Genomic DNA, 13372 nt, shown 5'->3' on the forward strand with positions numbered 1-13372 from the left:
GATGTTCACGGTTGTGTTTCACGGCGATGAAGAATTGTCTGCGGAGCCCGGGTCGCGACCGGGTTCCGAACGGCCGCGGGCGTTGGATGCTTCAGGGGCGGCGTACAAGGTCGCCGAGGTGGTCTCCATGGGCGGACAGCCATCCGTTCGGCAGGCCGCCGGCCATTGCACGACGCGGTCATTGTGACATGTTGAGCAACCCTGAAATACGATTGACAAGGGATGCAAGTGGGTAGGAGTCAACTCTCTCGGGCGGTCGGTGGTGTGTCGCCTCGTCCGTGATGGTGAGAGCCAAGGAACCGATGATGCGGACGCCGGCCCAACGCAACGGGCATCCAAAGTAAACAATGGATGTTTTCTATGAGATACCTTTGGGTCTCCAGCCCCTATTGGTGCCTAAACGACCCCTGCGCGTCGGCTTGCATGGCTTTAAGACACGCCGAAGCCGCTGGTCCCTGTTTTTGGCTTGATCCCGTCTCTCCTCGTTTTCATCTCGCCTTATATCACCTACCTCGCCTCAGCATGTCCAGCTGCAATCACCCCTCCCTGCGCCTCGATGTGTCCCCGCACGCGGCCGCGACGGGCTTTTCGCGGCCGGCTCTGGCCCGGCGCCAAGCCGCGACGACGCCATCGGGCCGGGTCACAAACAAGCAAGATGTGCTTCAGAACCACGCCCGCCTCGAGTCACTCTTCCCCGCTCCGTTGGTGCTGCCGGGCGACGCGCTCGCCGTCGACCCGGGAGCCTCGCCTCCCCAGAGCCTCCGCTCGTGGGTCCAGGACAAGAACCGCAACCCCGTCACCCCGCAGCGCAAGACCATCTACGTTGCTCCGACGCCAAGCTTCGCGCCGGAGCTGGGGCCTGCGTACCCTCTCGAGTGGCAGCCGCCGGCGATCAAGCTGCCCGGGGTCGACAAGGGCGTCGGCCGCGCATGCTTCGACGCGCGGTCGGTGCGGGACTACCTCGAAGCCTTCTACCATCCGCTTCCCGTGAAGATGCTGCCGGGCGAGGTGCGGTGGGTGCCCTGGAGCGAGGACGGCGGCCGTCGCAGGGGGCCAAAGGACGGCCGGTACCTCGGCCTGCAAATCGGCGACGGCGTCACGCGCATCGCCGTGCGCCGGTGCCCCGACGAGGCCTATCGGCACCAGCTGCGCGTGGGAGACCTGCTGGACGCGCTGGCGGACGCGCTTCCGCGAGATGCGTACGCGCTGCTGTTGGTGACGGAGGCCGACATGTACGAGGACGACGAAGACGAGTTTTGCTGCGGCAGGGCGTATGGCGGCAGCCGCGTCGCGGTGGTTTCGGGGGCGAGATACCACCCGGTGTTTGACGCGGCGAGAGGAGGCAGGGAGCACGACTGGCCGTTTTCGCACTGCGCCGAGTTCGTGGGGAGCCTGTGCGAAGGAGACGGGACAGGAAGCTCCTCAGGAGAGAGAGGCGACCGGAGCAGCAGCAAGGGACGAAAGACGGACGGGGAAGCGCTTCTTTCGGGCTCCGGTGCCGACGCCGTCATGGAGGCTGTCGTCCAGGCCGGCCTCAACCTGCCAGCGCCCTCCCCCCTCCAGGACCGGTCAACGCCGAGGCCCGACCCCGGCGCGCCGTCTTCTCTGCTGTGGCTGTCGCGCGTCGCGCGCACCGCAGCGCATGAAGTCGGGCATTGCTTCTGCTTGGAGCACTGCTCCTACTACGCGTGCATCATGCAGGACACGTCGGGAATGAGCGAAGATCTTCGGCAGCCTCCGTACCTATGCCTGGTCTGCCTGGCCAAGCTGGAGCGTGCGGTCCTCGATGGGGTCTCGGGGAGCCCTGCCGATGATGGCGCGGCCTTCTGCATCGCCCGCTACGAGGCGCTGGTCCGATTGTGTGCTCGGTGGGAGCATGCGGCGCCAATGTGGGCAGCGTATCGGCGCTGGCTGGAGACGCGGATCGAGATGTTAAAGAATCCATAGCCTTCGATACGCTTCGCAATTGTTGGCGTTTTCTCAGGCATCTTCAGAGAGTTGTGAGTCAGATCATGAACAGCCTGCAACATGGCTCACCCTCTGAACGCTCGGCTTTTCACGGCCTTTGTAAAATCCCTCCCCGCACCGGGCGCGGGTGACGCGACGGTGTGGGGGAGGGCGGGAAGGGATTCTACGCCCTTTCTAAGACATAAGCGTAGCCCGGATGTACTATTATAGTTCCCACTTGCACGCCGGAGCGGGGTGGGGCTCGGCTTACCATAGTTAGTCACAGGGCGTTCTATCACGTCGGTGGAGATAAGTGGCTATTAGCTACATAGTATATATCTATATGCCTATACATCTCGACGGGTTGGACATTCTCGGTCCATCCTGCCAGCAAGCTACGCTTCCAAGCTCTCCGTCACACAGCCACCTCAACGAGCCATCGTCAACATGGCTGCCGTCGCGACCGCCCGGCTCCCCGTCCGCGAGAAGGCGGACAGTCCGGACGCATCGGCCCCGGAGGCTCCGGTCGCCTTCGGGCATGAGCTCCGCGACAAGCACTTCCTCTTTGACCCGTCCTACCGCAACCTGAACCACGGTCAGCGGGGAATTCCTCCCATAGGCAACCCTCCTCCCCTCGATTAACCGTTGCGCCACAGGCTCCTTCGGCACCATCCCCCGACCCATCCAGTCCCGCCTCCGCACCTATCAAGAGTATGCCGAAGCACGCCCCGACCCCTTCATCCGCTACGCCTACCCCAAGCTCCTCGACGAGTCCCGGGCGGCCGTCGCCAAGCTCCTGAACGTCCCAACCGACACCTGCGTGTTCGTCGCCAACGCGACCGTGGGCGTCAACACGGTCCTGCGCAACCTCGTGTGGAACGAGGACGGAAAGGACGAGATCCTCTTCTTCGACACCGTGTACGGCGGGTGTGAGTAAACAATTCCATGCCGCCTTGCTTTGCTCTTTCGAAGCATGCCCGCTTGGCACGCGCATAATACCCACGCGGGGTGGTTTGCTAACGAAACGCCCTGCCCGCTCCCCCCCAGGCGGCAAAACCATCGCCTTCGTCTGCGAGGCTTCCCGGGGCCTCGTCGCCCCGCGGCAGATCCCGGTGCGCTACCCGTGCTCCGACGACGCCGTCGTGGCCGCCTTCCGCGCCGGCGTCTCCGCCTCCCTCGCGGGGGGCAAGCGGCCCCGGGTCGCCCTCTTCGACGTCGTCTCCTCCGTGCCGGGCGTCCGCGTCCCCTGGGAGGCCCTCTGCGCCGCCTGCCGCGAGCACGGCGTCCTCTCCCTCGTCGACGGCGCCCAGGGCGTCGGCATGGTCGACATCGACCTCGCCGCGGGCGACCCCGACTTCTTCGTCAGCAACTGCCACAAGTGGCTCTTCGTGCCCCGCGGGTGCGCCGTGTTTTACGTGCCGGAGCGGAACCAGCCCCTGATGCGGTCGACCCTGCCCACGTCGCACGGGTTCGTGCCCCGCGAGGACGGCCCCGCGGGGGCCCTGTTCCAGCCGAGCCCCCTGCCGCCCAGCTCGAAGCCGCGGTACGTGGCCAACTTTGAGTTTGTCGGCACGCTGGACAACGCGCCGTACCTGTGCGTCAAGGACAGCATCCGGTGGCGGGAGGAGGTGCTGGGCGGGGAAGAGAGGATCCGGGAGGCGCTGACGGGCCTGGCGAGGAGCGGCGGGAAGCGGGCGGCCGAGATCCTGGGCACCCACGTCCTAGACAACGAGGAGCGGACCCTGACGCGGTGCGCCATGGTCAACGTTGCGCTGCCGCTGGCGTTGGGGGAAGCGGCGGGCGCAGACGGACCAGGCGGCAAGGATTCGACGGCAACCATGCCGCGTGTTCCTGCGAGCGATGCCTCCGCCGTCATCAACTGGATCCTGGAGACGCTCATGAGCGAGCACGACACCTTCGTGGCTCTCTTCACCTACGACGGGCGCTTCTGGGCCCGCCTCAGCGCCCAGGTGTACCTGGACCTCTCCGACTTTGCATGGGCCGGTGAGCGGTTGAAGGAGGTGTGCGCCAGGGCGGCTGCGGGGGAGTACAAGCAATAAGATGAAGGAAAGCGAGGCAGACGGAGGGATTTGTGATTTTGTGCTCCGAGTTGGTTCTCTTTGCGTTGTTGATTTCGTAAAGTAATACTTGCAGGGTCAGTTGGTTCAAGGGTTCGGGTTCGATTCGTTCGCCTGCGAGCTCCCTTCATACATGACAACTCGAGGACGGATGAGGTTCCCTACTTCATTCAACCTTATTCTCTGTCTGGTCAAACGGTTTCCACAGAAGGCAATACTACGTGTTGTTCATTATAATGTGCTATCCCGCCCCTCTTTCCGCCGTCGTCATCGTGATGATCCAGCAATACGAGTAATGTGGGGGTATGTGTGTGTGTGTGTGTGTGTAGGTGCAGGTAATACTCCGAAAGGTATCAACATGCAAAGGGAAGAAAAGAAAAAAAGCAAACGCCCAGTTATGCGGCTCAACTCATGCCCGGGGGTCACACCCAACATAAAAGACCATGACATGCAACGCAGAGAAAAAAAAAAAAAGAAAAAAAAAAAAGCAAGGGGGGTATCAGGTTATTATCAATGTGATCATCCAGCCTTACCAACCACCCGTCACGATTCCCTCAGCGGCCAGAATTTTTCCATTCCAACATCTCCTTTGTGGACGGCAGAAACATCTTGGAGTCGCGGCGCGCGTCGCTGGCCGCCTTGCCTAGCGATGCCATGTAGTCGCCGCGCTTCCGTATCAAGAAGGCCAGGGCCAACGTCGGCTGGACGTTCCGCTTGACCGGCTTCTTTCGCGGCGATTTCGCCTTGTCGAGGCTGTAGCCATCGGCGTCGTGATGAAACATGGCGCCCGACACGGCCGAGGCCAGCTGCCGGGCGTCCGCCTCGTTGATGGTACCCGTGCCCTTGAGCAGCACCTGGGCAAACAGCGTCAGGAGGTGCTTCGTCAGGTTGCGGTTGGCCGTGGGCAGACGATTGAGGGCCTCGGTCCAAAAGTCCAATCCCGTTTCGACCCGGGCGCACGGCGGCTCGATGGCGCCCTCCTGGCGCGCCAGCAAGATCCACGACTTGATGACCGAGGAGGGGATGAGAGGCTTCGGGAGCTCCTCGAGGTAGACGAGAATGAGGCGCGCGGCGTCGTGGATCGTGTAGTCGGTGCCCTCGAACTGAAAGTTGTCGCCGTACATGGGAGGCTGGCTGAAGACGGCCTTGAGCCTGGCCACGTTCTGCTTGCTGCCGGGCAGGGTGAATACGCTCGCATCCGCATCGCCTGGACCTTGTGCGTTAGCCGACACGAGTCGCACGCTGCCCCCCTCTCGGGGTCTGCCTACCTGACTGGCGGATAAACTCGCTGCACTTGTGCACGGCGAGCGGGAACGTCCGATACGAGGTGCTCCGGCCCTTGTGCGAGATGCGGATCTTCATGGGCGCGACGCGGATGCTGTCCTTGAGGTCGGAGCCGAACACGGCGACGGGCTTCCGGGCCTGGGAGTCGCTCGCCCAGGGCATGCGGAAGAACTTGGAGGCCATGCTGGACTCGGCGCGCGAGCCCGTCGAGAAGGGCGAAAGCGAGACGGATGCGTCCGGCCCGCGGGCGTCGTCGTCGAGCTCGGCGTGCTGCCCAGGCGGCGTGAGCAGCTGCACGGGCGTCAGGACGCGCCGCTCCAGGGGCTCCTCCTCCGGGTGGCCGGTGGTGCGGATGCGCGAAAAGAGGCTGATGGACTTGCGGGAGGCCCGGGACGCTAGCCGCTCCGACGAGCCGTAGCTTCCCAGCGAGCTCACGCTCCGCACGTCCGACTTGGCCGTCGTGATGGTCCGCAGCGCGTGCGAGCCCGCGTGGTCCCCGGACGCCGCCTCGTACGAAGCTTCGGTGGGGGTGAGGAGCGACACGCCGTCCTCGTTGACGCTGTCCCTGTCTAGCGAAGCGACCGTCTCCAGCGTCTTGATGGATAGCTTGCGCATCCTCTCGTCGTGCTCGGGGGGCAGGGGGGGGTGGAGCTGCGGCCCGGGCGTGGCGGCGGCATGGGTCGGGGAGGCTGCAGGTCCAAGCGCGTCAGGGGTGACGGGAGCAGAGGCGGCTGAGCTTGCGGCGGCGGCCGACATGTCCTCGTCGTCGTCCGGCATCAACTCGGGCACATCGCACGGGTGAGGAAAGGGAAAACGCGAGAGCCGACAAGACATGACAGGCAGCGGCGGCGGTGAGGTGGGTGTTAAGTCGACCGGTAGCGGCGGCAGTGCCTTGTCATGGTCCGGGTGTGGGGTGCCGGCGTTAACGCTCCTCGGTTGCTGCCATTGCGACTGCGACTGCGACTGCGACTCTCCAGCGCCACCATGGTTGCCACCGGTACCGCCGGTGCTTGGCCAGGCGCTCCAGGAAAAAACGGCGCCACGGCCTGTCATGTCGTCGTTGTCGTCGTTGTCGTCGTTGTCGGTAGGCCCGTCCAGAGTGACCGAGTCGGCGTCGATGTCGTCGACGACGGCGTCGGCGTCGGACTCCAGGTCGAGCAAGCTCCCGATGCGTCCGTGGCTTGGGCGACGACCCTGGACGGGAGGCGGCAGCGGCAGGGCCTTGTTGACAGAAGGAATGCGGTTCCGAGCTTCGTCGGTGGAAGAGCGAACGGTGTCAAGCGAGAGCCGAAGCTCACAGGGATCCCCACCCAACCCGACGAGGGCAACGGCGAGCTGTTCGCGCAGCGCGCCGTCCAGGATGTCGCTCATGGTTGCAACCTTGCAATTTCCGCTTGGTAGTGTAGTGCAGACGCTTGGTCACCGCAAGGTCATGACATAGTTTGTCGTTAGCATGCGGTTGCGTCCAGTACGCTCCGGTGCAGTGCGCTGTAATTATGTATGTGTGGCGTTTCTTGTCGTCGTCGGCTCCAAGTGCCTCGTCGCCGCAGGGGCCACAATAATCCGAAGTTTTTGGAGACGTGGGGTGTGTTGTTGGGCGGGCTGTGTAAGTCTCGCAGAACTGGTGCGGAAACGGCTTGGTGCCAACCCGAAACACGAGCAAACAAAACCGCCGGGCGATTCGGGCAGCCGACAAACCAAGGGGGAAACGAAACGAATCCGCGAAACAACAAAAAGACAAAGAAAAAAGGCGAGGAAGGGCAGGGAGGGCCAGGAGGAGGAGGAGGAGGAGGAGGAAGAAGAAGAAGAAGAAGAAGAGGGGAGAGAAGATAGGAAAGAAAAGCAAGGCGGTGGGAGCATGGAACGTGGGAGCTTGATAGGAGAAGGATTATTATTGATCAAGGGCCTCTTCCTCTGTTGGCTTCCCTCGCCCGAGGCGTTGAAACCCCAAGGAACGGGAGTGTGGAGTCCGGGACCGAAGCTGGCAAGCCTCAGGAAGGGCTTATTGAACGTGCTAACTCTCTCTACGGCCGGGTTCTGACGGTCCCCGAGGTACCTCGAGGGACCGACCTATGTAGTTACACTGACCGTTATCTCATCTGCTGCCGCTGCTGCACTGCACCCACTTCCAAGGTCCTCCTCGCGGGGCCACCATGGAAGCCAAGAAAAAGCAACAGGCAAACAATGACAAAACAAAGAGAGGGACAAGCAGCTAGTTTACCCTGGCGAGCTAGGCCCTTCAGGCGCACGGGCTCTGCGGTTGAGCAACCAAGCCGCCTCGAGCCCTCAGCTGGTTTCATCACGCTCTTTTTTTGTAGGCTTTGCAGATGCTGTTGTTCGTTCCCTCGAGACTGGCGACTGCTCGTTGGCTGTTTGGTCTTTAGCCTCGATCTCTTGCTCGCTCCAACTGCTGCCACCCCGGTTGCGAATCGCCAAACCCCATCTCCCACCCCCCAAACCCCCCAGCCGCCCCCCTGTCTTCTGCAGGGCCGATCCGTCCGTGCTTTAAGAAAACAAGGACCAGGGGGGGAACCCTCTCCCTTCCCCCCCCCCCCTCTCCCGGAGCCCCCTCCCCCTCAACCTAACGCGAACGACAACGGCTTGCTTGCACCCTTTGGGAGTTTGCAAGGACGGTGGGAATTTCTCTCAGCAAATGGCTGCAACGTTCCGCGATTTCGCCATGCGGATAGGGAAAATTCCGTCATGATATCGCAGATTGTGACGACATGCGAGTGGGTACGGTATATTCGCTCTGGTAAACGTCACACTCAACGGTTGGGCTAGCAAGTGAAAACGCACCTTGAAGGCATGTGAGGAGCCATCCATGTAACCTCGAACTCTGCCCATGATCAGGTGCGCCTCGGATCCTACGGCGCGCTGCACGGCACGACGCTGGCCGTTCACCGTCGTGGCATCTTTTGCTTTGGCTCTGTGCACACCGCTAGTGCACGCAAAAAAAGGCGCTTAGACTGCCGCCGTCGTTGCAACGTCCATCGAAACCAGACTCCTCCCATGGATCCGAATTAAGCCGAGTCAACATGCCACTAGCGTGGCGTTGAGACGACCTGGTGTCTTTGGCTTGCTTTCCTGTCGTTGCGTCCACATTAGGGATGGGCTCCAAAAGATCTGCTGCTGCGCACCCAGCGGACATTGTACTGCTACTAGCAAGTAGTTACATAGGCTAAGGCGATGGTGTTCCCCCACCCCACCCCAAGGATCGTCGAAACATCACACTCATCCCCCCCGCCGCCTCCAAAGGAGGCTCAGCACCTGGCTTGCCTGGGGCCTTGGGAGGCACAGCTGCCCCGAAGGATTCCAGGCAGCTTCAAAGTGCTCTCCGCTCGCCTCCTCTCGCCGGCAGGATGACATCTTCATGGCCGGCCGAGGTGCCAGGCATGGCTCGGGCGTCGCCTAACATCCATCATTCTGGGATGACATGATTGTTCGGGACATTCCGTGCACTAATAACTACGACTATATCACAGTATACTGCGTATGGAAATAAGGGGTTTTTTGGACGTTTGTCAGCTTTCACATGCCAAGTCATGTCATGTCGTTCTGAGCATGCCCATGCCATGGCCGGTCATGACTTGCAGATTTTCTCTGCGACAATCAGCAAGTAACTAACTACGCAGTATGCAAAACATGCAGAGGCTTTTCAAGGTCAGACAGGGTGGTTGGTCCACAACGGGACCGGGGTTTTGAAGCTTCGACTCCAGCGGCGCGGACATCGGGCTCACCGAAACGCAGCCAGAGCCGTTGGGTCGTCTACGGTACATGCACGCCTACCTACCGGAAGCAAAGGCGACGCTGGAATGTCTCAAAGCCCGCTGACCATGCTCTACGGTATCCAGTATGATCATCATGCCGTACATGTAGGGTGAGAAGGAATCAACCCTCGGGCCGTCTTGTAGGAGCCTGTGCCTCTGTGGCGGGATCTTCGCTGTTGGCGCAAGTCAACGCCAGTGCTGTGTGGCCCGGCAAGGAAAGGAAAAAAGAGCAAGCCTCGGTCAAATTTCTGCTTGCCATCTTGCGCTATTGACCCTTGACGGTACCGTTACTCCTCCTCCTCATCATGCCTCGTGTGCTACACTTATCTCCCCTGTCGGGACGGAGGCATCCAGAACCCCCGATCCCCGATCCCCGATCCCCGATCCATCATCCTCTCCTGATGAATCACTCGTTACCTTACCTTGCCCTGCCAAAGCCGGCGCGCCCAACGACATTATCGACGCAACCGTATCCACCACGCTCTCTTCTAATCCTCGGTACTCCAATCCCAACACCTCCTTCGACCTCGAGTTGTCAAACCCCCAGTGATCCTCGGGGAAATCGTCCCTCTCCTCCGCCAGCTCCGGCGGCGGCAACCACCCGCCCGCCTCCAGCTCGCGGAACCGCCGCCTCACGATGCCCGCGATGCGGGGGTTCGAAAAGTACCCGCCCACCACGTAGAATCGCTTGCCATCCGCTTCGGGGACCGTCATGGCGCGGACGTGAGCCAGCGCCACGTCGCGCACGTCGACAAACGTGAAAACCGGCGCCGTGGGATGGACGCCGGAGCGCATCTTCCCCGAGATGAGGTCGTGGATCCGTTGGTTGGAGGTGTTGACGCTCGCGGCGAGGCTGCGGGGAGGCAGGCTGCGCGGCAAGGGGCCGAAGGTGTACGTGTTGTTGATGACGGCCAAGCCAAAGGCGGGACGGTGCCGGGCCATGAAGTCCCATGCGGCACGTTCGGCGAATGTCTGCGGCAATCCCTGCGTCAGCATTGCTTCCGTCTCGTCTTCTGTCTCTTGCGCAACGTGTGGGTCACCGAGCTGGGGCGCTCTCGCCTTGCTCCCTCGATAGGCATGCTCCGCGTCGCTCGCGGCCTGCTCCCATGTCACGTCCGCCCAGCTGTTTTCGTTGTAGAGAGGCGGGTGGTTCGGCGGGCTGAGCATCGCCGCCGAGGACGACGTGATGATGACGCGCTGGACGGTCGGCGCGTGGGCGTGAATCGCCGCCAGCAGGCCGGTGGTGCCTTGGATCGCCGGGTCCAGGCAGTCGCGCGCCGGATCGTCCCAGTGAAGCTTGTAGGGCGACGCCGTGTGCACTACGTAGCGGAACGGACCGCTTTTTTGCAACACCTGGGTGCGCCCAGGGTTCCGTGAGTCAGGGGCTTCGGTAGCAAGGCCAAGGTCACCGCACCTCGTCAAACGCGCCCTCTTGCGCAACGTCCGGCACCACGACGAACGAGACTCGGGGCCGAACTGACGGGTCCAGGGATTTGATGATGCGCTCTCCCTTTTCCTTCGACCGGGCCGTCGCCACGACGTCGAAACTGGTGCTGCGTCAGCCGACCACCGGTTCCTTCATCCGAGGGTACCATCTGGATGGGGCATTCATAATTACTTGTGATCAAGTAAACAATCGAGCACATGAGAAGCAATGAAACCGGTTCCGCCTCATTCGACTTGTCAGCAGGTTCACGGACCTCGCTGGTCTCCACGAGGTCTGTTGATGTTCGGCGCCTTACCAGTCAACAACGCCAGGCCGTTGCTCGGCGAGCGCTGCGCTTCGAGGCCCGTGACCGTGTCCATGCTGTTGTCGTCAGGCTGGCCGGGTGCCAAACCGCCAAGCGCGCTGACAGCAAAGCGTCTAAATGACCGATAATAATACAAAAGGTGGCCGAGCATGGAGTGGCGCTTTTCTTCCATAATTATTCTGAGACTGCCAGAATTGTGTCACGCTGAAGACTGCCTGGGGACGGCTACTCAGTGGTGGCCTGCCTAGGTTTGTAGGCTCGTCGTCTTGAGAACCGACGGCAATCACACCCACCAGACGGGGCTCCTTTCTTCGCTGCTCTCTCTCAGCTACCTTGCCTACCTAGGTAGCATGTACCTAGATCGAGAAGGTTCACCCTGGCCCGTCGAGGCCCGATAAACAGGGCTTGGTCATCTCCTCATTCCCTTGACGTTGTAGCTCTGTCCGCCTAGACGACATCGCATGGTGGGCATCCAAAGAGTACCTAATAATTACAGGGAAGTTGAGAGAACGCTCATGTGGGAGGGACATTTATCCAGGACCAAAGAACCAGCCGCCGCTCTTGCTTCTAACTAGGCAGCATGCTAAGCTAAACTGAATATCGGGAGCCAGCTAGCGCTGTCGTGCTTCGGGGTATTCTTGTTCTCTTGTTCCGGTTCTCTTGTGCTTTCACGCTTCAAGACACTTCAGGTACCTAGGTATGGTAGTCATCGAGTATCATTTTTTGTGTGTTGATCCGACCTGCAGCCCCCCTTTTCTCAACCCTTTTCTCAACCCCTTTTCCAAGGATGCAGAGAGAAGACGCAACAAACCTAAGAGCCTCTCTTCGGGTCTGGCGGTTTACAAGCTAGCCGTCCAGGACTGCCAACGCGTCAGCGACCATGCCCTCTACATCATAATCCCACACCGTGTGAAACAACGACGCTACACAACGCCCAAATCTGGCGCCGTCACAGCTCACATCCGGACGCAGCCCGTGGAACACATCGCACGCGTCCCTGGTCAGAGCAATCACCTCCTGCGTGCGACCATACCTCACCGTGTTGTACGCCTCAAGCGCCCGCGCCACCAGTTCCTGCTTGCCATCGGTCCCCGCTTCTTGAATTCTGCTATCCACCTCGGCAAGAACCTCACTCAACACAAGCGCATCCTCGATCCCCATTCCACCGCCGGCACCTAGATGGGGTGCCGTTGCATGCGCCGCATCCCCGGCCAGACACACCCGTCCGCCGGGCAGCACGTACTGCGGCAAGGGCCGTTCGGCGAAGTCGTAAATGAGCCACCTATCGTCGCCGGCACCGCCTTCACCGCCTCCACCACCGGGTTCGCCAAGTCTGAGCCAGTGAGAGCGTGCGTCCTCGAGGAGGGCGGCAGCGCGACGTGGGCGGATCGCCCAGTTGCGGAAGGCAGAGGCAATTCTAGCATCGGCGCTGGCGTCGTTTGTGCCGCTTGGCGTTGGAACGGCGCCGTCCGTTCCCGGCTGCGGCTCCGACAGAACCACGAGCACGTTGAGCAGCGCCGGCTCGCCGACCGGGTAGGTGATGATGTGCGCGCCGCGGCCGATATACAGGAAACGTGTGCTGGAGCGGGGCTCGCCGAGGGCCGCGACAGCAAGGGACATCGGAGCGAGCGCGCGGTAGCAGTACTTGCCAGTGTAGAGCGGACAGGGACGGGGCCCGGCCTCTGGAGAGGAGCTGTTCTCGGCCGGTGGTCCTGGGTACAGGAGCTCGCGGACGCGAGAGTGCAAACCGTCGCATCCGATGACAACGTCCGCGGAGGCGGAGGTGCCGTCGTTGAAGACCAAGACGAGGCGGTCGCTGCCTCTTGTCTTGGTTGCAATGATCGTGTCAAGCTCCTTGTCATACCGGACGACGCCTTCGCGGAAAAGGTTGAGCCAGGCATTGAGAAAGTCGTGACGCAGTCCGCCCTGGAAACCGCTTGTACCAACGGGCAGGGCGTACAAAAGACGGTCCGTGTAGCCGTCGACAAACTGGAAAAGGTCCTCGCCGTTGGGGGTGGCGACGCGCTTGAACTCGGCGAGAACCCCTGGGTGCACCATGCCCATGGCACGTTCGGCGTTGGGGCTGAAGCCGATGCCAGCGCCCGAGACGCGGTCTTGTGGCGTCGGGCCTCGGCGCTCGTAGACGGTACATGACACGCCACGGGCTTGCAGGCCGAGGGCGAGCACCACACCGGTAATGCCCGCGCCGACAATGGCGACGTGGAGATGGTCAGGCGTAGACATGGTCAGGGGATCAACAAACCGACCGGGCTCCCTTCCAGGCTTGATGATGGTTGGTAAATCGGCGATAGCGCCAAGTTCACAAGCGGTTGAGACGTTTCGATATTCCAGGGACATTCGGGGATGCCTGGTTTCTGGGGTCCGGCCTGCCCTGGTTAGGTGGTGAAGGGCGAATTGCCGCGTGGAGAGAAGGGGTGAGCCCAGCGTCGTCGCCCTTGAAACCGTGAGGGACGACTTGACCGCCACATTCACCCCCTCGCGGAGGAGAAGACCCGACCTGCCGATCACCTGGAGCCTTCCA

General features: G+C 61.7%; 5 protein-coding genes across 5 annotated transcripts; 2 read left to right on the plus strand and 3 right to left on the minus strand.

Annotated features, from left to right (window-relative positions):
• Window positions 1-522: 522 nt before the first annotated feature.
• Window positions 523-1947, plus strand: VTJ83DRAFT_5212 (uncharacterized protein; the record flags this gene model as incomplete). The annotated part of the gene is made up of 1 exon (XM_071011788.1): window positions 523-1947. The coding sequence occupies one exon, from the start codon at window positions 523-525 to the stop codon at window positions 1945-1947; it is 1425 nt and encodes a 474-aa protein (XP_070866662.1).
• A 447-nt stretch (window positions 1948-2394) lies between these two features.
• VTJ83DRAFT_5213 (uncharacterized protein) lies at window positions 2395-4007 on the plus strand (the record flags this gene model as incomplete). Its single annotated transcript, XM_071011789.1, has 3 exons — window positions 2395-2542; window positions 2604-2876; window positions 2995-4007. The coding sequence occupies 3 exons, from the start codon at window positions 2395-2397 to the stop codon at window positions 4005-4007; spliced, it is 1434 nt and encodes a 477-aa protein (XP_070866663.1).
• A 572-nt stretch (window positions 4008-4579) lies between these two features.
• On the minus strand, window positions 4580-6680 carry VTJ83DRAFT_5214 (uncharacterized protein; the record flags this gene model as incomplete). The annotated part of the gene is made up of 2 exons (XM_071011790.1): window positions 4580-5232; window positions 5294-6680. 2 exons carry the CDS (start codon window positions 6678-6680, stop codon window positions 4580-4582), a joined length of 2040 nt encoding a protein of 679 aa, XP_070866664.1.
• A 2702-nt stretch (window positions 6681-9382) lies between these two features.
• VTJ83DRAFT_5215 (uncharacterized protein) lies at window positions 9383-10885 on the minus strand (the record flags this gene model as incomplete). The annotated part of the gene is made up of 4 exons (XM_071011791.1): window positions 9383-10051; window positions 10139-10432; window positions 10494-10626; window positions 10833-10885. 4 exons carry the CDS (start codon window positions 10883-10885, stop codon window positions 9383-9385), a joined length of 1149 nt encoding a protein of 382 aa, XP_070866665.1.
• A 791-nt stretch (window positions 10886-11676) lies between these two features.
• Window positions 11677-13074, minus strand: VTJ83DRAFT_5216 (uncharacterized protein; the record flags this gene model as incomplete). Its single annotated transcript, XM_071011792.1, has 1 exon — window positions 11677-13074. The coding sequence occupies one exon, from the start codon at window positions 13072-13074 to the stop codon at window positions 11677-11679; it is 1398 nt and encodes a 465-aa protein (XP_070866666.1).
• Window positions 13075-13372: the final 298 nt, after the last annotated feature.

Source organism: Remersonia thermophila, chromosome 4 (assembly GCF_042764415.1).
Source record: "Remersonia thermophila strain ATCC 22073 chromosome 4, whole genome shotgun sequence".
NCBI lineage: Eukaryota > Fungi > Ascomycota > Sordariomycetes > Sordariales > Chaetomiaceae > Remersonia > Remersonia thermophila.